Source organism: Capra hircus, chromosome 14 (assembly GCF_001704415.2).
Source record: "Capra hircus breed San Clemente chromosome 14, ASM170441v1, whole genome shotgun sequence".
NCBI lineage: Eukaryota > Metazoa > Chordata > Mammalia > Artiodactyla > Bovidae > Capra > Capra hircus.
This window is the reverse complement of record NC_030821.1, coordinates 78,403,614-78,427,254: the sequence shown is the minus strand read 5'-3', so window position 1 is coordinate 78,427,254 and position 23,641 is coordinate 78,403,614. Positions and strand designations below refer to the sequence as shown.

The window sequence follows — 23,641 nt, the reverse complement described above, 5'->3', positions numbered from 1 at the left end:
TCATGATCCCCGGGGGCCAGTCTTGTCCCCACCCCTCACCTCCCCCACCCCCACAGTGTCCTGGAGGGGAATTCAGAGCCAGGTTGGTTGTTTCTGGCCAAGGGATCCCGGCAGGCTTCACAGGGGGGCACCCCACAGTAGAGGAAGCTTTGCAAACGGTGAAGGGCTGCAAAAGTCTGGAGAGATCATTTACGGCCAGCTGTTGATGAGCTTAGATTTTGGAGGAGCCACGGGCAGTCCTGGAGTGTCAGGAGTAAGGCTGGTCCGCGACCCCCTGTTGCCCCATTGCCTTATACTCTTCTGAGTGAGGACAGCCCGCTGGATGCTCTTGGTGTCTTAGGAAAACGCTGCCCAGAGCAGGACCCGGGCCCAGGAACTTCTCAAACCTGGCGGCTGCCACACTCCTGGGGAATCTAGCAAGAAATTGGGGGTGGGGGGCACAGGGCGTTTTTCTGGGAGTACTGCCTTGTTGCTTCAGTGGGCTCTTTGGGCGCCCCCAACCCAATAGGAACCATCAGTTTCATTACCTTCCTTGCCCGCCTGGCTCCCTTGCGGGGACAGAGCCTGTTCATTTGTTTTATCTGTTAGCCCGCTGCAGCCCTGAGATGCAGGCCTCTTCTCTGCAAAACCTCTCCCAGGACAGATCAAAGAGACCCGCTAAGTATATTAAAGGGGCCGTGAAAATCAGGCGGGATGATGCAGTTCTCGGGCAGAGCTGCCCCCAGCCGTGCGGGGCTCGGGGATGGGCCAGGGCCTCAAGGTAGGCCTGGAAGATGGAGGTCACGTGAGCAGGGTTGCTGCCTTCTAAATTCTGAGTGACTGCCCCATGCCAGGCCCTGCGATGCACCAAGGTGGGCCAGGAGTGGGCTTCTGCCCACCTGGGAGCCACAGTCTGGTGAGAAGGCAGTGGAAGAGAGGAGGGCAGTGGAAGGAGGAGAAGGGCGGGAGACAACTCTGCCCCCACCCAGAGGCCTGGCCCCACGGTGGCTGCAGCAGGGCGGTGTCCCGAGGGTGTGAGACGTGCAGTCCAGGTGGTGGTCCTGCCCCAGGAGCCCCTAGCCCCCCGGCCTGGGCTCGGGGACGGGAGGAGATGCAGAAGGAAGCAGCTGATAAGGCTGGTGGTGCGGGCAGGCCAGGGGGCAGCCTGTCATGTCCAGGCGTGGCTGGCTCAGGGCCCGATGCGGGTGCCCACGTGTGGGAGGCACGTCCGGCGTCGGCGTGTCATCCTGTGCGGGGCCTCAGCTCCGGGTGCCCTGGCCTGAAGGCCGCAGAGCGCAGGTCTGCGTGGCGGCACGGAGAGGGGCCGCGAGCCTGGCCTCAGTTCTGGGGGCATCAGTCCACTCATGCTGCAGGAACGGAATGCCAGACTGCGGGGCTCCAACAGCAAATGCGTCTCGGAGTTCTGGACGCTGGAAGTCCGATACCCAGGTGACAGCAGGTTCCGTGCCTGGCTGGATGGGTGGGCTCTCATCTTGCCTGCCGGCACCCACCTTCTCGCCAAGTCCTAACGTGACAGAGACAGAGGAATGCCGGCTCCTTCGTCCCCTTCTGCATTCGTGACCTCATGTAAACCTCATCCCAGAGGCCCCATCCTGAGTGTCATCTCCCTGCCAGACTGGAGGAACGTTCAGTCCATAGCAGGGACCTGATGCCCTGGTGAGCGGTCAGTTCCCACTGCCTCTCTGTCCCTCTCTGCTCCCTGTCCTTGGCCCCATTTCACAGACGGGGAAATGGAGGTGTCTTTCTCGGAGGCTCAGGAGTCCAGATAGCTCTTCAAGATGGGGCTTGTTGTCTGAACAGTACCATCCCCTCTCTGGATGTGTAGGTCAGGAAGCCCGGGCAGGTGTAGAGCTGGGCTCTGCAGGTTCTTTTCTAGCTGAATCCCCGCGTTCCTCTTAACGCATAGCCCTGCAGCTCTTGCACGCTCCACCCCACCCCTGGGCTCAGCCTCTGGGCGCTCTCCTGGGGTGAGGTGCATGGGCTGGGCTGTGAAGCTGAGCTTGAGGGTCTTCCTTTCTCCTCAACCTCCATCACCCACCACATCCACCTACCCTGCCCTCAGCGCTCCTGCAAGGGAGGCCAGGATCCTCTGGCCCCAAGTGGATGCCCATTGCCTCTGCCCTTTGGCCGGGTCCTGGGCTCTGCCACAGGACCCTGGGCCCAAGGAGAGGCCCTGATCTGTGGGAGCGGGACAAGACAGGAAGCACTGAGTAACGTCTGAATTCCAGCGGAGACTGCGGCCTGGGAGAATCCCACACACCTCTCCTCCCGGCGGGCTCCTATTCATCCGGCAGTGACCCTGCGCTGATGGCCCAGTCTGAGCAGGGAGCCTCCTCCATGCTTCTGTCACATCCAGCATGGGCCCCGGGGTAGATCTTTCCACCAGGCAAAGCTGACGATGCTGAGAGTCTGACGCTGTGCTCAGCCTCTCGGTTTTGTGTCTTGTGTCCATCAGATCCTCCCACAAGCCACACAGGGCCTGAATCAGATCCTCCTGCAACCCACGCAGGGCCTGGTGGAGAGGGAGCTGGCCTGCATTGAGCTGAGGCCCCTCTCGCACCCGCCCCACTGCTCCGGGGAGCTAAGCTGGGTCTCAGCCCTGGGGCCACTCTGGCAAGGGCTCCACCTCCTGTCATGGCCCCGAGGTACCTGAATTTGATTCAAAGTCTGTGTCCCCGTCTGCTCTAGCTTTGGGCTGGGACCTGGGAGCACCTCTGGGGTGGTCCTCCCCCTGACCCCATTCCACTCACCGGCCTCCTGGTCGGTGACAATGGGCTGGGAGCTGCAAGGCAAGGACCCGGCAGGGGCTGGCCGGCGAGTGAGCCGGGCTGGGGCATTGCCTGAAATGGCCTCCAGGGTGACTCCGTGTGCTTGGACCCTGAGCTGGTGTCCTGGAGCTCAGGGAGCACGGTGCTGGGGTCAGAGCTGCTGTGTGTGTATGGGGGGGCTTTGCAGGCGGTCACCGGTCCCCATGGCTGTCCTAACGCCCAGGACATGAGCACGTCTGAGTCTCAGGCTCTGCATCCGTGGAGAGTCAGCAGCAAGGGGGCTGCAGGGCTGAGTGCAGAGAGACAGTGAGAGCCGCTGTGTCCCCTGCGTGCAGGGAGCTTCGCACCCAGCGGCCTGTGGCCTTTGCATTCCCCAGCCTGAGGAGGCCTGGGTGACAGCCATGCTGGTCACTGCTATGCTCCTGCAGGGCTGGGGAGGGGTGACCCTGTCTCCTGTGGAGGGGCCGGGACCTGGTCTCACTGTCCCCTTGCAGCTGCATTTCCCGCATCCGTCCGGTGACGTGAGTGCCTCTTCTGAGGTCACAGAGCAGGAGCCCAGAGGCTTCTGCCTGGGGCTGCAGTTTCAGAGTCTCTCCTGGGCTCCATGCACACCGCCTGCACCCCATATGGATCAATTTTAGACGTCTCTTTGATGAAAGGATGAACTGCTTATGATGATGGAAGGATGGACAGTATGGCCCTAGGTGGGATTCCTGAGGTTATGTTGGTGGAGTAGAAAGTGGCTCCCAGTGCTCAGGGAAGCCTAGAGCTTAGAGGCTCTAGGGGGAGCGTGGGGGCATGGGGGAGCCTAGAGTCTTAGAGGGCAAAGCTGGACAGAGGGGTGGCTCTGAGCTCGTGGGGTTGGGCCTCACAGGTGGGGTGGAAGGTGACCGAGGAGGACACGCACCAGCCTGGGAGTCCTCGGTGGCATTGCGACACCCATGCCCTCCACTTAGGGGAGTTCTGGCTGGCGGCCCTAAGGTATCAGGGGAAGACAAAACGCCCCTGGGGACCCTCTGTACCAAGCACAGTGCATAGTCAAGGCTCTGGGTGAGTCTGGAAAACATATGAGTAATGCTTGAATCTAGCTTTGCCTAAGGAGGCCAGGCTGCCTTCATTCAATCACAGATTAGAAAAAAACAAGTCTTTTACGATTGGAGTTGTGACATAGGTTTTGTGATGGCATCAAGTATTTGTAGCTTGTCCTCCTGTGGGGTTTTCTATCCTGTCGCATTGAGCTATAGGTCTGCTTTTGTGCCAGTACCATACTATTTTGATTACTGTAGCCTTGTAGTATAGTCTGAAGTCAGGGAGCCTGATTCCTCTTAGTCCATTTTTCTTTCTCAAGATTGCTGTGTCTATTCACTCAATAGTGAAAGGCCTCAGAGACCTGTAGGGCACTATAACCAGGCGTCCCAGAAGAAAGAGAATAACTCAAAAGAAATGGAAGAAATAATAGCCAAAACTCACCGAATCTGGCGAAAGACACAAATTTACAGATTCAAGAAACTTGGTAAACTTCAAGAAAGATAAATACAAAGAAAACATCAGAATCAAGCTGCCAAAAACCAGAGAGAAAATCTTGAAAGCGTCAGAAACAGTGCATCACATACAGTGAAACTGCTGTTTGAACAGCACTTACTTCTTAATCATAAACACCAGAGGCCAGGAAACAGTGGAACACCATCTTTAAAAAAGACTTTTAAACACCATAACCCGTAACTGTCTATCCAGGGAAAATATCTTTTGAGAATGAAGACAAAATCCACTCTCAGAATCAAAACTTGTTTCCGGCCGCTCTAAAGAGCAGCGTGATTTCTAAAGGAGGTGCTTCTGCCTGGAGGGAAATGATACCAGATGGAAACTGAGGTCTTCAGGAAAGAACAAAGCGAATCTTGGTAAACAAGTAGGTTTATATTTATACAAAACGCAGGGGTGGGAGTCCCATGACATATCCATATAGCTCACCTGTGCAGCTGATATAAAACCCAGATGGATGCTGGAAAACAAGAGACGGTTGGCAACTTAATACGGCGGTAAATTAGCTAGTGGTTCTGGATGGGATCTATTTACTGGAAGGAAACCAGCATAGTATTTGCTGGGTCAAAACCAGGTGCCCAGCCCCCAGCCCTTCCTGTGATGAGTGAAGCAGTGGCCCTTCTCAGGGCCTGGCCAGCAGCATGCCTATGTATCTCATCCCTGGGGGTGTCAGTTCTCTAGCCCACCACCCTGTGGAAAGAAAGAATGCCTTCCTTTTGACTGCCTGTGGTATATCTCACTGGTCTGTTACAGCAAAGGCATCCCTTAGCAAGACAGGTACATGAGCATGTGGGCCCAGAACACCCCAAAGCTCAGGGCCTTCCAGGTGAACAAATCTCCGAGGGCCCCAGTGGTCCAGGGTGCAGGACCGTTCCCATGGCAGCTGCCATCTTGCAGAGCCTCCAGGAAGAAGGAAGCTGTGCTGGGCATCTTCAGTGTCCCCAGCGAGATGCACCCATCTGCACCCTGCTCCCCACTGGGGAGGTTAAGTCTGTCTGAGCCACCTCTAGGGCTTCTTGGCCGTCTGGTGGCCAGCCGAGTTCATCCATGGGACAGCCCCAGCAGGAGGTCTGAGGAAGGGAGGGAGAGGAGGACCTTGGTAGTCGACCTCTTCAGCGGGTTCACACCCTGGAGCGACTCTCTACAAGTGCCAGCAGCTACATCCACGGCGTGTGGACTGACAGCTCTCCGTGACTGCAGGAGGTGGCACTCTCAACTTGAACAGTTAATTAATGGGCTATTTATAGCACGGGAGTGTGAGGAGGGAAGAAGGTGTGGTGGCCTGGGGCGAGCAAATGCCTTGGCTGATACACCATGTGGACACTCCACTGGATCCGCTTCCCATATCTGCTTATGATGCAGTGTGATGGGCACTGATTGCAAACAGGACACATATGAAGCCAATACATCTAGAATATTCACTAAGTGTCTGTGGAATGCACAGACATAGCACCTGTGGACGCTTTATATAAGTACACAAGGCATACGCTTGGAACTTTGTGAAAGGTGGCTGTGTTAGGTAGAGTAACTGGATGTGGATGTGAAGCGTAGAGATGAAAGCCACATACCATCTACATGTTAGACTAACATGCAAAGCATCTCCTGTATACCCACAGCACACACACGTGGTGTAGGATGTGGGTGAGCATGGAGCGAGCACTCAGGACACAGGATCTGTGCACCGCATGTACGCCCATGCTGTGGGGATCGCACATTCTCGTATCTCAACAGTATTGTTTAGTTCCTAAGTTGTGTCCAACTCTTTGCGACCCCGTGGACTGACCAGGGTCCTCTGTCCATGGGATTTCCCAGGCAAGAATCCTGAAGTGGGTTGCCCTTTCCTCTTTCAGGGGATCTTCCTGACCCAGGGATTGAACCCACATCCCCTACATTGGCAGGCGGATTCTTTTACCACAGAGCCACCAGGGAAGCTCTCAGTAGCATATACACCATCTACAGATTACGGTACAAGAGACGCAGCAGAAAGCATACAAAATGCTCATATGCCACAAGTGAGGGAAGATGACCTCTCCTTTCCAAGAAGAAATCATAGTTAATATACAGAAACCTGCTGTATTTCTATATCCTAACAATAAAAGATCAGAAAGAGAAATTGAGGAAATAATCCCATTTTTGATTTAAATTTAAAAAAAAATTGGAATACTTTGCTTTACAATGCTGTGTTAGCTTCTGCTAACAGTGCAATGAAGTGAATCACCTATGCGTGTATATTTGGACCTCCCTCCCTCCCTCCCACCCCCACAGGCCACCACAGAGCACTGGGCTGGGCTTCCTGTGCTAAACAAGAGGTTCCCGCTACCGCCTTACACATGGCAGTGTATATGTGTCCGTCCTAATCCCCCAGTCCAGCCCGCCCTCCGCTCCCCAGCTTCCCCTTGCGCCTGTGTCTGCATGTCCATTCTCTGTGTCTGTGTTTCCATTCCTGCCCTGGAAACAGGTCCACCTGTACCATTTTCTAGACACATGTACGCTTTATTGTTGTTCAGTCGCTCAGTTGTGTCCACCTCTGTGACCCCATGGACTGCAGCACACCAGGCTTCCCTGTCCATCACCAACTCCCAGAGCTTGCTCAAACTCATGTCCATTGAGTCAGTGATGCCATCCAGCCATCTCATCCTCTGCTGTCCCCTTCTCCTTTTGCCTTCAATCTTTCCCAGCGTCAGGGTCTATTCTAATGAGTTGACTCTTCACGTCAGGTGGTCAAAGTATTGGAGCTTTAGCATCAGGCCTTCTGATGAATATTCAGGATTTATTTCCTTTAGGATTGAGTTTGATCTCCTTACTGTCCAAGGGACTCTCAAGACTCTTTTCCACCACCACAGTTTGAAAGCATCAATATATGTGTTAATATATGATTTGTTTTTCTGACTTACTTATTCCTCTCTTCAGATTAGATCATTTCTATTGATATGCCTGTTATTTCCTTCTTGCTCTTTCCTCATCTGTCCTTTCTGAGCCAACTCCAATGTTGTTCTGCCATTTCTTCTCTTTCGTAAAGGCCGTGGGATCTCTGAGAGGGTGGGAGCTCTGTGCTGCCTCAATGGGACTGAGGGCCAGAGAAGGTATAAACTTGTGATGTCAACTCTGCAGTGAAAGTGTGACTCCCAGTCAGGCAGCCCATGGCACAAGTTCATGGCAGGGGACAGGCAGGAAGTAAGTGATGAATTCCTGGTGGAGAGGTGTGGGCTAGAGCAGGGGCAAGCTTCCTGGAGGAGGCAGTGGGAGGGGACAGGTCCCTGCTGAGTCCCAGACCCTGCTCTTTGATCTCAGCAGATCTGCACAACAACCTACCTCAAAGTTATTATCTCGTGTAACAGGTGAGGACACCCAGGCTGGGAGAGGTGGTCTGCAGCCCATGGTAATACACCCGGTTAAGTGACCATGGGCACGTCGCTCAGGGGAGCACCAGGGAAACCCTTCTTGGTGGGGCGGGATTGGAGATGTCGGAAGGCCGTGTTCATCCTCCAAGTCCGCAGTCCACATACCGCCTGTGATCCTGGTGTTTGTTTTTTTTTTTCTGGGCAGTGTTAGTCCTGGAACTTGAATGAGTCAGGTTCCTCCTGCCATACTGTGCCAACCCTACCCAGACTGTGACATGATCTCTGAGCACCTGAGGGACCCTGGCAGGTAACCACCTTTCCAGCACCACCGTGCTCAGATGAACCTGAGGGATTACAGGCTCAGCTTTGCATAGCTCATGCAGGGAATCCACAGAGGGGTGTTCTGTGGAGCTGCGAGAAGAGTTTCAGAGGCACCTACACGTGTGGGGTCTTTAAGGACGGTGTCTCCCCTTGATTCTGACAAGGCCACATTCACACAGTGGCACAGATTTATTCTGTCCTTTGTTAAAGAGGTATTTTGTGTGCTCGGTATTTCTCACAAAGGAGGTAAACATCTTTGCCCCTGTGGTGTTTATGCTCCACTCAGCAGGGACCTCTAGATTCAAGACCTCTGCTTTTAAGCCTCATTTGCTGAAAACTCTGGGCTTAAATCCCAATTCTGGAGAAATCGAGTTACCCTGCTATTAAATAACTGTTTTCCTGCCAGTGGTGTCGGATGCATTGTGTCTGCATTGTGTCTGTTTTATAGGGTCAGCACAAGGTTAGAAAGAGGGGGTGTATGATGGGGGTCACACAGACTAACTAGTTGATTGGCTACCTGAGCTGGGTACGGGGAGCCTGGGCAGGAGGCAGGGGGTTCTCCAGACCATGCTGAGCTTTCTGGCACCACCCTTGAGGCTGTGGAAACTGGGGTTCTTTCTCCCCCTTCACCAGCACACGCAGAAATGACCCGAGTGGATCCATCATGCCCTTTCACCCTGTGCACCCTCTTACCTTCCGAGGTGTCCCCGCCTCCCTGGCTGGCCCCACGGCTCCCAGTGGGGGAGGTGCAAGGATCCACACTTTCCGGGCTTTCCACCCACCTGTCCGCCTAACCTGGCCTTAGACCCACCATCTATTTAAGAATATGATCATGGTGGTCAACAGCGACAACAAGAAAACCCAGTTAGCGTTCTTTGTTTGCCCTTAGGGATGATCCATGGTGGGCGGATGTCATTTTTCTCCCTTGGGCTGGCTACGTCTGCAGCTTTCTGCAAAATCATATGAGTGCATATGCTGCTTTTCTTTGGAAAACCTTCGTGTTACTCTAAGAACAGTAAAATGACCCCCAAAGCCCTCCTCCAACTGCCCCAAATTAAGTGCTCCAAACACGGAGGGACACTTCTTCCTTGATTCTTGCCTGTTCTTCCCGCCACCCCGACTCAGGTTACCCCAGCTGCATCCCAACTGCAGTGCCCACATCCACCCCACCCCACTCCACCCCGACTCAAGGAGACCCCGCCTCACCGCCTCTCCCCTTTCTCACCTCCTCCCTGCAGGTTACGGGCACGCCGCTCCCGGCACGGACGCGGGCAAGGCCTTCTGCATGTTCTACGCGGTGCTAGGCATCCCGCTGACGCTGGTCATGTTCCAGAGCCTGGGCGAGCGGATGAACACGTTTGTGCGCTACCTGCTGAAGCGCATCAAGAGGTGCTGTGGGCTGCGCAACACGGAGGTGTCCATGGAGAACATGGTGACCGTGGGCTTCTTCTCCTGCATGGGGACGCTGTGCATCGGCGCGGCCGCCTTCTCCCAGTGCGAGGAGTGGAGCTTCTTCCACGCCTACTACTACTGCTTCATCACGTTGACTACCATTGGGTTCGGGGACTACGTGGCCCTGCAGACCAAGGGCGCCCTGCAAAAGAAGCCGCTCTACGTGGCCTTTAGCTTTATGTATATCCTGGTGGGGCTGACGGTCATCGGGGCCTTCCTCAACCTGGTGGTCCTCAGGTTCCTGACCATGAACAGCGAGGACGAGCGGCGGGACGCCGAGGAGCGGGCGTCCCTGGCCGGCACGCGCAACAGCATGGTCGTCCACATCCCCGAGGAGGCGCGGCCGGGCCGGCCCCGGTACAAGGCGGACGTGGCGGACCTGCAATCCGTGTGCTCCTGCACCTGCTACCGCCCACAGGAGTACGGCGGCCGCTCGGCGGCGCATCAGAACTCCTTCAGCGCCAAGCTCGCCCCGCAGTACTTCCACTCCATCTCTTACAAGATCGAGGAGATCTCGCCAAGCACATTAAAAAACAGCCTCTTTCCGTCCCCCATCAGCTCCATCTCCCCCGGGTTACACAGCTTTACTGACAACCACAGGCTAATGAGGCGACGGAAGTCCATCTAGGTCTGGGGCGGGAAATCCAAGCCCGAGTCTTGTGTCCTCTTTGACGTTCAGTCTCATGGGCCCAACTTGTCTTATTTATTATGATTATCCTTTATGATTATCGTCATCATTTTTTTTTCCTTTCTCCCCTTCCTTCCTTTCTTGGTTTCATTTCTTCCCCACTTTTCCAGCGAGACAGAGCAGGCCAAAGGGAAAAGAAAGCCCGTCTTCCTCTGAAACTCGCATCTGAGCATGAAGCATGGATTTTGTCCTTCTTCCCAGCAAAGTATGCCTTACATTTCTCCCCAGCCTGCCCCATATCTGGGGTGGGGAGGGGTGGCTTTCCCAGGACAGGTGTGAGACCCAGACAAGGAGACAGAGCCCAGAGGATACCGACCCAAAGTTGCACACCCTGCTGAATGCCCACCCACAGTGGCATCTCTGACCCAACTCCCTCTCTCCTCCCCAAGCAGCGGGTGGCCGTGCGTCTGAGTGTTTGCGAGTGAGGACACACACCAGTCAGTGTGTGTCTGTGTGTGTATGTGTGACGAGATGGAAAGTACCAGGTGTTCATCTTTCTTTTCCATCACACAATTCTGTTAATAGTCCGCTTTTGGCTGCTTCCAAACAAAAAGGGGAAAACAAAAAACCCAGAAGGTTTTTGATTTATCATCTTGCCGAATCAAGCATGTTCCATAAGCAGCCTTTATCCCAGGCGTGTCATGATCACATTTTTTAACTGCTAGGTTCTAAATTCTATTAACTTCTTTTTAGGGGGTGGGTGGGCAAGCTGTCATGGATCATTGTAGCTTGCCAGTTCAAAAATTTTTTAAATAAGCATGCACTTTGTTAAACTGGTATGCGTTAACAACACAAGAAAACAAAAAACTAGCAATGGAATAATCAAAAGCCAATAATATTAATTTATTAGAGACATTTTTAATTTTGCCATCTCTAGTTCCAACAATTTTCCATATAACTGGAAGTGTCAGGGGAAGCTGGAAAATTGTTGCAACCACAGAGTATCTATTTTATTATTTCTGTCTTATTTATGTGACGATGTGGATGAAGTGTGCAGTGTCTACCTACATGAGTGAGAATTATAGTCTGGGATGCTTCGATGAGAATGGGTATTAGTAAGTGGATGTGGTTTCTTTCCCTAATGAACAATGACAGGGCATTCCTCATTTTAAAGAATATATATAACGTATTTTAAAGTATGTCTCCAACCGCATTTGATTTGTAAACAAGGGAATGTTGATGTTGGTCTCAGGAAGAGTTTGGAGGCAAGGAGCTGCATCTTGGCCTGCTGGGAACTTGTCAGTCTCAGGGGATGACTTTTTCTGAGTAATGGAGAAATTCCTCCCCACTCTCAAGAGGGGATGACCCCCAAAGTGAAGGCCTCCATATCTCCTGGAGGCCAGTTGGGCTATAGAACGTGGCATCTTGAAGGCCCTTCCCATGCAGGAATAAAGGAAAGTCTGACCTCCAGATTCACGGAGGGGACCTTCATTCCCTCATCACTGTCTCTGACATCTCTAAAAAATCAGCCATCCTCATTCCCCTTTTCAAAAAACTGGAAGTTCACGGCTCTCGGATGGAAATGGGCTTTGGCTGGGCCACTCAGAAGGGGAAGTGGGAGCCCCAGTGCGATTTCCCAGAATGGAGGATCTGCTCCCTAGGAAGAACAGACCTACAAGTTTTCCCAAGAGACGGCCCCAGTGTACCCGCCCCAAGTGTCTGGGCCATTGGACTGAACACGGCCCTCGAGATTTCCCTGAAAACACAAGCACTTTAACGTTAGGTTCCTTGTTGAAAATAATCCCTTTGTCTGGCACACGGGGGCTGTTGGAGGAGTCTGGGAACCTGATTGTCCAGACCAAAATGCATAGTTACCAACCTTCAAGGCCATATCAATTAACTCATTTTTAAGATTAAAAGAAAAAATTGAGGTTTCTAAAATCTGTCTAGAGAATAGAAGCAGCTGCTCTTCAAATTTTTCTCTCTTGGAAGAGCTTGTTGGCTCTAGGGGGTCACAGGTGCAAGAGTACTCATGTATATTTGCAGATTGCTTCATGCTCTGGAGGAAGGCACTTAGAGTAAGTGTGGGTTTCTCATGAAAACCTTTGTAAGACTTGCCCTCAAATGGGTGTGTGATAATCTTTATCTGTAAAGAAACAGAGGTATGAGAAGGTGAGTGATTTGCTCAATGTCAGAAAACTGGCCTTGACTAGATCCAAGACTTTAGTTTCAGTCTAGACCCCCAGGAGGGTCCAAGAAACTGACTCCATCATACCATGACACCCTCATTCAGCCCTCAGATGAGGGAACCTGCTTCTCTTTCTCCACACATAAATACACCAGGTTCTTAAAGTCAGAGGAACATGGGCTCAACCCTTCATTCAGGACTGTTCCCCACTAGGGTACAACGATCATACTTCTGCTTGAATGCTTCCAAATGACAGGCAGCCCCTCCCTTTGCAAGAAAGTTTAGAAAACATCCCATAATCTCTGTTTCCACAGAACTGACTCTTCTTTGTAGGATTAAGGCTGGTAGGGTGAAGTCTTTTATGTTGGATGACCACCAACTTAAGTGTCTGAACCAACCTGAAATTTCCCTTAGTTCTGTATCCCTTCCCCTGTCCCCCGCCCTTTACTACCCGCGTGGCCCCCTGAAGGACACCGAGTCTTCTCTTCTGAAGTCAGACATCCTTGTTTATACTCAGAGTGTTCAGGGGCAGAGGTGAACATTGGTTGGCTTCCCTTGTGATATCTGTCTTTTTTCTCAGATGGTGCAGCTCTTCCCTACCATGCTGTCTGGCCAAGGAGTCCTCCAGAGGCATCCAATGAGGTGCTCTGATGGGGGTGCTGAGTCAGGGGTTCTCCGGGGTTCTCTTCTTGATAAACCTGGCCCGGGGCCCCTCCTCCTAGAGTGTGGCCCTCCTGATCAGCGCTGGAGTCTTCAAAAGCCAGAGGGCCGCTTCATCTGAGTCACCTTGCTGAGGCCCCCCCCCATCTTCAGAGAGGGGAACTGAGGTCCAGAAGGGCTCTGGGCACACATCTGAGGCCCCACAGCCGGAAGCTGGGTCTCCCCACTCGTTTCTCCTGCTGCTTTCCTGGCTGTTTTGTTACGCTGCCACTCACACCCTCCCAACAGTCCCTGTTGCTGGACTTCTTAGCATCTCAGACCCAGTCTCTTCCCGGCTCTCATATCTGTGGTTTCCTTCTTTCAGCCCAGGTTTCCCACACTCTTCTTCCAGTTGACCACACCTGCTCAGGGAGTGGGAAGAAGTCTCACCAGGTTGGTTGGATTCAGGCTTCAACTTATATTAAAGCAAGCTGAGGAAGAGCCACATTCTACCAGAATCACAGGAAATAGGCCTGCCACCCAGTCCCTGATGGGGTCTAGAGATCAATACACCACGTAGATACTTAGACATTTTGGATTCTTGCTTGAATGCTTTCCCACTAGGAGATCTCAATCCATCCCTTCCATCAAAGGACGAAGGAAGGTAGGCAATGGTATTGATTATCCCAGCAGCTCTGGGCACCATGCTTTCTAGAGACCATTCCACTTTAATCTTCATGATATCCATCCTGGCTGGATGGTGCTGTCACATTGCCCTGCTAGACTCTTTACATAGAAGTGAACCAATCTGTTTGGGTTTTGAAGTACCTAGTCAGCACTAGGGCTGAGATCAGAGTTCTTTCCTTCCGCACTCCATCCTGAAACTCAGGCATCAGCCTGGTAAATACAACTCTAAATTAAAACACACTCTCTGAGGCATCTGTTGCATTTCTCTTGTGCATCACCCATTGGGGAGGAGGGTACCAGCACTTTGGAATGATCACAGCAGATCACTTGCAGCCCAGGAATCCCCACTGGGTCCCTAATCCTTCCAGGAAAGGAAGCAGATGGATGTAGGCTGCTCCCCAGGATGCCTGCCTTTCAGGTGCTCATTAAAACCCATCCATAAAAAGGGCGAGTTGACTGCTTAATCTTGGCTTACTGCCGCTGAGTCTTTGCACACAGATCTTCAGTTGGGAGGCTATCTGGATGGTGACTTGGAAACCCACAGATAAGCCTAGTCAGGTCATTCTTCTCTGCCTCCAGATCCAAAAGTCTTGTGGGTCCTGATTCCTGATCACTAGCAGCTCAAAGCTAGAGGGAAGAATGGTTTAAAGGCATTCATTGTACACATTACGTTAGAGAGAGAAAAAAGAGGTGAAAATGATTATAGGAGGAAAACCATCTATCACTGAGGTTTCTGGTTCTATGTCTTTAGGTGATCTCTCTCCCACCCCCGCCCCCACCACCCACAGAATAGGTCCTAGTTAGGGTATCCTACTTAAGGGCATCTATGGAGGTGTGGGTTTGAGGCTGGATGCTAAACCATGTCCCTCCTCTTGCTGGGATGGACCACGCCATCTTTGTCAAACACAGCAGGGAATCGTGTCTGCACTCTGAAAGGGGTGGGACTTGGGGCCTGCTGCCTGGGGATGCTAAAGACTCATTCTTACAGAGCCACAGTGTGTGGGGGAACCGGGAGCATCCCAGGCAAGAATAGGTTGGGAAGACAACCTGGCTCTGGGCTCCTGGAAGTCCTGTGCCCTCCCTGGGCCTCGGTGTCTTCCTCATCCACACAGTGGGCCAGCTTGGGCGGAATTCGTGAGCCTTTAGTGCAGAATCAGTTTGACTGATGAGAGACATTTGGCCTGATGTTCTGGTCACTGCGCACATTTGAGTCACAAAGATGAAAAGCCCAAATCATTTGTTTGGCAGCATCCTAGGAGCTGGGAGGATGGAGAAGGGATAGGCAGAGGCATTGACAACAGCGGTCATCACGAACGCCAAGGACCTGGGGGGGCTGCGTTCCTCCACGCCCTGGGTGTACATCCATTTTATGTGGTTATTACATGAGCACACCTTAATAGAGGTTGCTATTTCAGAGAGGGGAGGAAATGTCTATTATCATGATTCCTCCCTGCCCCCCGCCCCGCATCCAACTTTCAGTTATGAAAAGCCAGATTCACAGAAAAACTGGAAGACCAGCATGATGAAATTCCGTACCCCTTTCACCCAGACTCACCAGCCTTCACTACTTTGCCATATTTGCTTAATCCCCTCCCACCCTCCACATCATCCCCTTCATACCCAGAGATACTGGGAGGAGGAAGTGGCCTCTCTAATTTCTAGGTGGTTGGACCAAAGGAGAAATTGTTTCTCTCGCAGGAACAAGAGCGTTCTCTTTGGTAACAGTGCTGTAATCACCACTAAGAAGTTTAGCGTTTGTACAATAAAATTATCTAAGAGGCAACCCATATTCACATTTTCTACTTTGTCCCAAAATTTGTCCTCCAGGGCTTTTTATGTGAATCTGACAATCCAAGGTTGCATCTCACATTGCTTGCCTGCTTGCCCCAGACCCCTCCAATCTAGGACATTTTTCTCCTATTTTTGTTTGCCATGATGTTGCTGGTTTGGAGTCTGGGCCAGTTGTCCTGTGGGCTGGCCCACGACCTGCCTCTGTTTCCCTAGGTTAAAGAATTTCAGGCAAGAGAACCACATAATTGATGTTGTAATGATGAATGCAGTTGAGAAGTCTGGCTCCCTGGAGACCTGTGTTCCCTCTCTCTCATTGTAGATAAACAAGGCATGTTAAATGCCATTCTCCTTTCTTGGAGACACTCACTGAAGCTGCAGGAGAGGTGTCCAGGAGCCCCTGGATGCTGGGTCTCATCACCAAAGCTGAATAAGGCTCTGCTATTTCTGACTTTTCACGTAGATCTCTCTTCTGTGCTGAGAGTCGGCAATCATTCCCCTAAACACCTGTGGGGATGGTCCAGCTATAAATAGACAAAGCACAGAGACGTCCTTTCATCCATTATAAAGGGCTGGCAGGTGGAGCCCAGTAGGGTGGCTGGAAGGATACCTGTGAGCCAGTGTGGTACTCGGCACCCAGGTGCTTTTCAATGAGTGGTGGCAAGCGCCTTTTCAATCAATACTCCTCAAAAATGTAATTTGTTGGCATGGCACTCTTCTTGGCCATCAAGTGCTAAGACTGGTGACCTCTGCTTGAGATGTTTGTTGGCACTGGCAAGTTCTATAGCATGGTCTTCTCAGTTCCAGTAGCATACGGCAACCCACCCACTGTGGCTCTACCTTTTATTTTGATCAAGAAAATCATGTCCACGTGGGTTCCTGCCTCTGAGCCTCTGCCCACGCTGTTCCCACTCTCCAGAGTGGACGTGGAGATGGGAGCATCTCATGAATCCTTTCACAGCTCCTCCCGACAATGTGCTCCACAAAGGACTCAGTGATGCCCTCCAGGGTCCCCGGTCCTTCTTTCCATAATGGATGAATATTCTGGGAATATGTTGGAAATGACTCTGATGCTGGGAAAGATTGAGGGCAGGAGGAGAAGGGGGCGACAGAGGATGAGACGGTTGAACGGCATCACTGACTCAATAGACAGGAGTTTGACCAAACTCTGGGAGATAGTGAAGGACAGGGGAGCCTGGCATGCTGCAGTCCATGGGGTCACAAAGAGTCGGACAGGACTTAGTGACTAAACAGCAACTTAGTGACTAAACAGCAACATTAACAATACTGGGATAAGAAGTAGACTGCCAATGGTCCTGGCTATTAAGTGCTGGGCAGTGCCCACAGCAGGGAATAAAGACAATCAGATTTCCAGCATCTTGCCTAAAATGGCCATCTGTGGCTGTCATCGAGGAATGTCTTAACTTCAGTGCAGACCTTTGTTCCATCCTTGGAAACCAACACACATCCTCTATGTTAAAAAACACAAAACCTCAGCTTTGCCCCTTTGCAAACCATCACCCTACCATTGGCAACTCAATGGTGTTTGCCCAGTAGCGTTGGGTGGGCCACACAAGATAAGGCTGTGAGCTGTCCACAGCTGGGCATTTCCTATAAAACATGATCAGTAGCTCTTCAGGGCCTTCCCTAGTAGCTCAAACGGTAAAGATTCTGCCTACAATGCAGGAGGCTCAGGTTCCATCAGACTGCAGGCTCATACTTGTGACATTTCACCGGGCAGCGAGTGAGCCCTGAGGTGTGAATGTCGCCTGGAGGCAGGTCAGCACCGCCTTCTCACCGAAGTGCTTCTAATAGATGCTGAGCAGTGTGTGACTCACGCAGGGAGTGAGAGGACCCCTGGCTTCCACTCTGCACCTGCCCAGCACTCACTCTGGGACCCTGAGACAGGACAGGACAGGCTCCCTTTCCTCCGCAGAGCATCAGGGCAGTAAAGCTACACGTTTACCTGGGACCATCTTCTGCCTTTCACAGGCAGGTGCTGGTTTTGCCTCTCTGAGCCTCAGTGTTCCCATCTTTAAATTGGAGATTCTAGAAGCAGCCACTGTGTGCAGCGGGGTTCAAGGACAGCGTGTAATGAAGTTTACGGGCCCCTGCTCTGAGATGCATGCCAAGCAAAGCTTCTGACGTCGTTTGCATTTCTCATGATGGCCAGTCTGAGTTTCCTGCAAGGTTACTCCTGAGCCCTGACTTGCGTTCCAGCTGTGAATGGAGGTGGATGGGTCTGGTGGAGGAACTCGGGCAGGGCTTCATAGAGAAGCAGGAATCTTTTGGTAATCTTTGATGAGAGCCTTGAAGGAGCAAATGGGCACTGTCTTAGGCAAAGGCACAGGTGTGTGGAAGTGAGGCGAGCAGAGATCTTATCCAGTAGTCGGAATATCCTGCCAAAGAGTCACACCTGACAGACGAGGCAGGGAACTGTCCAGGCCCTTCACGAGCTGGTCACATCTTCATTCATCCAGGCCATTCTCCTGCTCAAGAACCTTCCATGGCTCCCCAGTGCCCACACATGAGATTATTTCAGGGTCCCCTCCCCTCTAACAGCTGTAGCCTGAGTCTTGGGCTCTGATGATGGAGTCATCCATCCTCATGTCCCTATGGGTCCTCCTGAATATAGATCCTGGAGTCTCAAGTCTCATCCAACTTGAATCCTATGGTGTCCCATTGTTTAGAGGTCCCCCCCACCCTCCGTCTTCTAGACATTAGCTATAGTTTGCATATGGGAATATTTCTGGATAAGATCTTGGTCTAGCATCTTCTGAAGCATTCTGGGGGCTTGTTCTGATGAAGACTTCTGACGACTCAACCAAAGATTAGAAACCAGTAAAGGGAAAATGTTGTATAATTCTTGGGCTTCCTTGGCATGAAGAATTTGCCATTTCCTAATGGAATCTCTGAGCATCAGACTTTGCGACTGCCTGTGACCAGGAATCGGGGCGGAGAGGAGGGCACATTTAAGGGCAAGGGCACTTTGTACTCTGGGAGAGTTTATTCCTCGCATCATCCCATTCACTCTTGGGTCCTAATCCCCACCTCTCCAGAGACTCCAATCCCGTTTCCTGAAGATTCCTACCATCCAGCCACTCTTAGTCTTGAAGAGGGAGGTCTTTTGAAGTTTAGCCATAAGCCTCAGCTGCTAAAAAAGCATACAACCTCAGCTTTGCCCCTTTCAGCTCCTTGGGTCTTCTTAAGCACCCCTGACAAGGGCTTCCCTTCCTGCCTCTTTGTAACTGGGACACATGGCCTTGGCCAGTTCCCTCTCCTCTTCTACAAAGGATGGAGTGGCAGGGGAGGGGCAGGCATCCCCCAGATACTGGCGAAGACGAAAGGAGATAAAGGTCACTATGTACCAGGCTCTTGGTTGACATTTCCTTGAGGGGCAGCTTTGGAGTGAGATGACCAAGTCCTCCCAACAGAGGGCCCCCCAGCTGGGCTCCCTTCCCCTGGGGACATCACATTTTCCAGGTAGAGTTAGTCTAGGACCTTCCTTGCACCAAAGAATCATGTCTTTACCAGCTCCTCTGACTCTTCTTTTGATGGGTTCTCTTTTGCAGCCCTGCAGTCCCCAGTGGGCCGGATGCTCGGTGATGGTGTTGAGGGGGACGTTTCCCAGTAAACCAAAGCCCACCTTTCCCTGACAAACCTTGGGGAGTGTCCCACCCTTCCTTCACCTGAGAGACCACTGCAGCTGCCTCTGAGCTGCAGCCCTAGCGTCCTGGTGGCTCCGCAGGGCCCCCTCTGAGCAGTGTTTCCTGCTGATTGATTCTCTCATCCAGTGATTGTCCGCAGAGCCTTTGGGCATCTGCCATAAGCTAACCTCAAGCAGGAGGCCATTGTGGTGAATTGGACGGTCACGTTCCCTCACCTCATAAGGCTAAAATTCCAATGGACTGTATGCTCCCAAGATGCATGAGGCCTCGAAACAGAGTCGGATGAGTGGTTCTTGGAAGCAGAATATGGTTCGGCTCTTGCTACATTTTCTTGAGCTGAATTTTAGAAAAATAAAAATAATCCAGTGAAAGGCAAAACACGATTAGTGGGAACCCAATGAAGCAGAACCCACAATTAACAAGATTTCTGTATAATTTGATGGTTCCTCAGAGAGGAACACAGTCCAAAAAAAGGCTAATTATATATTTTGCTTATTCAGCCCCACAAATAGCATTTTGACAGCCATTTGGGGCTGGAAGGGACCTCCAGGGGCCATCTGAGTCCACCCTGTGCTTTATCAGAAACCTCCATGGAATAGAAAACGCATCGGGTTAGGTGAAGCTATTGGCCTTATCAAGTGAAATTGAAATAGGAGAACAGACTGATCCCAACTGAGAGGTTGGGGCTCTCTCATGTGTCCATAACTGTTGATCAGAAGGTTTGCAATTTATCAAACACAGGACCTGTAGGCAAAGATGTCAAAGAGGATGAGGAGGTTATAAGCCACTGAACTGCTTAACGAGGAGGAAGAATTCCTAGTCTATTCCCAGCAGGCCAAGAAATTGCTGATACTCCCTCTATACTTTTTAAACTTCAGCCAACTGTGTATACTCGTACCTCAAAACATTAAACATTACGGAAGCGTCGTTTGTGACCCTAGGCGTAGAAGAAGTTAAGCTTGAATTAAATTCAAACTCACACTGGTTAAAATGATCGGCCCGTACGCACAGGGGATTCATTCTGGGGGGTGGGGGCATGGAGGTGTGGTCGTCATTGATTCTTTTGAGGTGAGCACACATATGCACTGACTGGGTGTCTTTGGGTCTCTGGGTTTTTTCTGTTTGGGGGGCATTGCTGGACATTCTCATGACTGCATTGGTAAAAGGACCTGCGTGTTTTTCTGATGGTGATGCTGCTGCTGTCTGGAAGGCCTCCAGAACTCGCTCCCCAGGAGTGATGACAATTAGGAAGTGTCGACCAGAAGTTGGGTCAGCCTGGCCACATTCCCGGAGGATGGAATGGTTTGTCCTGAACCCCCTAGCAGGGACCTCCCTTCCCACGTTGGTGGGCATCTGGGATTTGGACCACAGGCCCGAGTGTGGTCAAGGCATCAGACCTTGGGTGGGAAGCCGCACCAGATTTGGCAAAGCCAGTGATCCCCAGTGGACCACAGCGAACCAAATTGAGAGAAGCCTACTGTTCCTGTTCCTGTCTGTTTTCCTTTTGTTTCTCTTCTCTGGCCTTCTCCGCCTGTGGAGAGGGTGCCTTCACAAATGGCCTTAGAATGCCGTTCTGAAGTTTAACAGAATGAGACAACCATCCAATGAATATCAGAGGTATTTACTATCGCAGCTTATCTGAAGAATGAAAACAAAAACAAAACTGTATCACCAATGTTTACAAGTCCAAGTAGACATCCAGCCCGTGTAAAATATGTAATTTATGCAAGGGATTGCATCTTTCTTTTGTAACGAATGCACTAAGCAACCCTGTATATATTTTACAATGTCTTTACAGAAAAAAGAAAGAATCATTTACTGTAGTGTTGTAAAATAATGCACTTTTCTAATTTTTTCATTAAAATCTCTATGGCACGTTTGCAAATGTGTCTTGGTCTTCCTTCACTGAGAATGGGGAGCTAAGAGCTGTTTTCATCCAGGCTTTTTCCTGCTTTGATCTGGCGGAAAACTTTTCAAGCAAGATGGACAGAGTCAAAACTGGGCATCCGTCTTGTCACTGGTCTTCTTCACTGCAGGCAGGCCTGCTGAGAAGCCTTGCTGCTAAACAACCCCAGCAAGGACTTCAAATAAAATTGACTGAGATCTGATTTGCCACTTTTTGTTTTTTGGGGCTGAGGGATTTGACTGCAAAACATGAGATGACTCCTTTTGCCCTTTTTCTACCTGCCTCTGTGTGTATGGAAAAAAGAGGGAAAAACAGGCAGATAAAGATGCTCAAATCATCTCTCCATCAAAGGAAAACTCTGCTCCTGGCAACCTACAGTAGCTGCTGAAACGTTAGTGTCTTCTGACTTCACTTGTGTTGCAGAGGCCTAGGCATTGTGGAACTCTGTCTGGTGAGGGGAGGGAGGGCAGACCCAGAGATTCCCAGCAGGGTGGTGGTCGTGGTGCTCAGTTCCTCAGTCGTGTCTGACTCTTTGCGACCCCGTGGACTGTAACACGGCAGCCTTCCCTGTCCATCACCAACTCCCAGAGCTTGCTCAAACTCATGTCCATCAAGTCAGTGATGCCATCCAAGCATCTCATCCCATCATCCTCTTCTCCTGCTGTTTTCAATCTTTCCGAGCATCAGGGTCTTTTCCAATGAGTCTACTCTTTGCATCAGGGGTGGTTGTTCTCTGTTTTTGCCTTTATTCGGAAGGCACCTTGAAAACGCAGATTGCTGGGCTCACCCTCAGTGTGGTCCAGGATGGAGCCACGACTGTGTGTTTCTAACAAGGTCTCAGCAGTCCTGATGCTGCTTGAGGGGGGCCCATACCTCGAGGAACCTGATCCTCTTCATACGGTCCCAACTCCGAGATGAAGGAGAGATTCTGGACCAAAGGACATCGTGGCCACAGGTGTGACCTGTCTTTCTACCTGTCTGGTGGGAAATGCACTCATTCATGGGGTACCTGCTGCCTGCTCTGCTCCCCCATAACAGAGGCTGATGCAGGAAACATGCCTGTCCCTGGTAAGACCCTTGATTCTTAATGACTGACATCACATCACCAGTTTGTCCCCTGATAGAACACCTTGTTTGGGGGGCAGGGTCTTCTAGGCCAGAGGCTGGACACCTTTGACTGTAAAGAGCCAGATAGTACGTATTTTAGACTTAATACTGTCCCTTAGCTCTGCTGCTACAGCAGGAAGGCATCCAGAGATGATACATAGATATGCAAAGGCTTGGCGGTGGCCAGTACACCTGCCTTTATGAAGACTGAGATGTGAATTTCACACGCATTTTCATGGGTCACAAATATTCTTCAACTTTGATATCACCCCCCACCCTGCCCTGCCCTACCCCTTCCCATTCCTGGGGCTCAAATGGTAAAGAATCTGCCTGCAATGCAGGAGACCCGGCTTCGATCCCTGGGTAGGGAAGATCCCCTGGAAGAGGAAATGTCAACCCACTGCAGTATTCTTGCCTGGAAAATTCCATGGACAGAGGAGCCTTGTGGGCTACAGTCCATGGGGTCACAAAGAGTCAGATGACTGAGTGACTAATACCACCCCCACCCCGCCACCACCACCATTTAATTAGGTAAAATTCATTCTTAGTTGGTGGGCAACATAGAGACTGTGGGCTGGATGTGTGAGAGCTGGGGGCCTCAGTTTGCAGACCCCTGCCCTAAGCTCTTCGTCAGATACAGACTCATTTTTTCTTCCCACAAGTCCACGCCTGGAACTCTTGTCACCAGCCAGTGTGCTCATCTGAGCCAGGTTTCTCGCAACAGCAGCAAGGACCAGAAATCAGTTCACGGGTCAGAGCTTTTGTTTGACTCCTCCTTCGGGGACTTCCACCTTTGGCAGGGTTCAGAAAGATGCCCTGCCATCCCCCAGGCCAGCCTTCCCTGACCCTCACCCCGTGGTTCTGTTCCTCGCTCTGCACCAGCCCACCCCATGCCCCCCACCCCCGGCCCCGAGCATTGAGCATCAGCGCAGATGCTGCAGCATCGCAGCGCGCACACGTAAGGGCCAGATGCGGCCTCACCACCCCCACCCCCACCCCCCAGGTGAGGTCAGGGAGCCCAGGCCATGGTTCCCAGTGATACCGCCTCAGAGAAAACCTGCTCAGTCTGGTCTCCTTGTCCTGCCTCTGGGAGGTTCCCAAGAAGACACCAGGCAGTACCTGGCAGAGGGTTCTACCGTGTGTGTTGACATTTTAGAGATGACGGTCTCTCCCTGCTCTACGAGTCTCAGGGTGGGGTGATGGGCCTCCATCCTGTGTCAGCCCAGCTGGGCTGCTGGGGACCCAGGTGGTCCTGGAGCGGACAACAGTCAGGGGTGGCTTCCTCCTGCTTTCCCTCCCTCCCTTCCCCCCTCTTTCTCTCCCCTCCCTCCCTCCCAATCCACCTGGGTTTCCATCAGGCATCTCCAACTTCACGGGCCCAGCATGAACCCCTGCTCATCTCCTCCACCCATCTCCCCAGATTCCTGCTTCTCTTGAAGGGCATCTCATCTAAGTCAGCACCATCCTTCTGGTTGTTCAGGCCAAAGAACTTTGGAATTATCCTTGACTCCTCTCTTTTCTACCCCTAATCCAACCCAAAGTCCTGTGGGTTCTACCTTCAACCTTTATCTGGAATCTGACCCCTCCTCCTCACCTCTACCAATCCCCC

The 23,641-nt window shown here is 51.7% G+C and overlaps 1 protein-coding gene across 1 annotated transcript in view; it reads left to right on the top strand.

Annotated features, from left to right (window-relative positions):
• KCNK9 (potassium two pore domain channel subfamily K member 9) overlaps positions 1–16,476 on the top strand; it is a 103,406-nt gene extending 86,930 nt beyond the window's left edge. Inside the window, exon 2 of the mRNA XM_018058604.1 lies at positions 9,208–16,476. Coding sequence (XP_017914093.1) covers positions 9,208–10,049 — 842 coding nt within the window. The 3' untranslated portion in view covers positions 10,050–16,476. The remainder of the gene's footprint in view (positions 1–9,207) is intronic.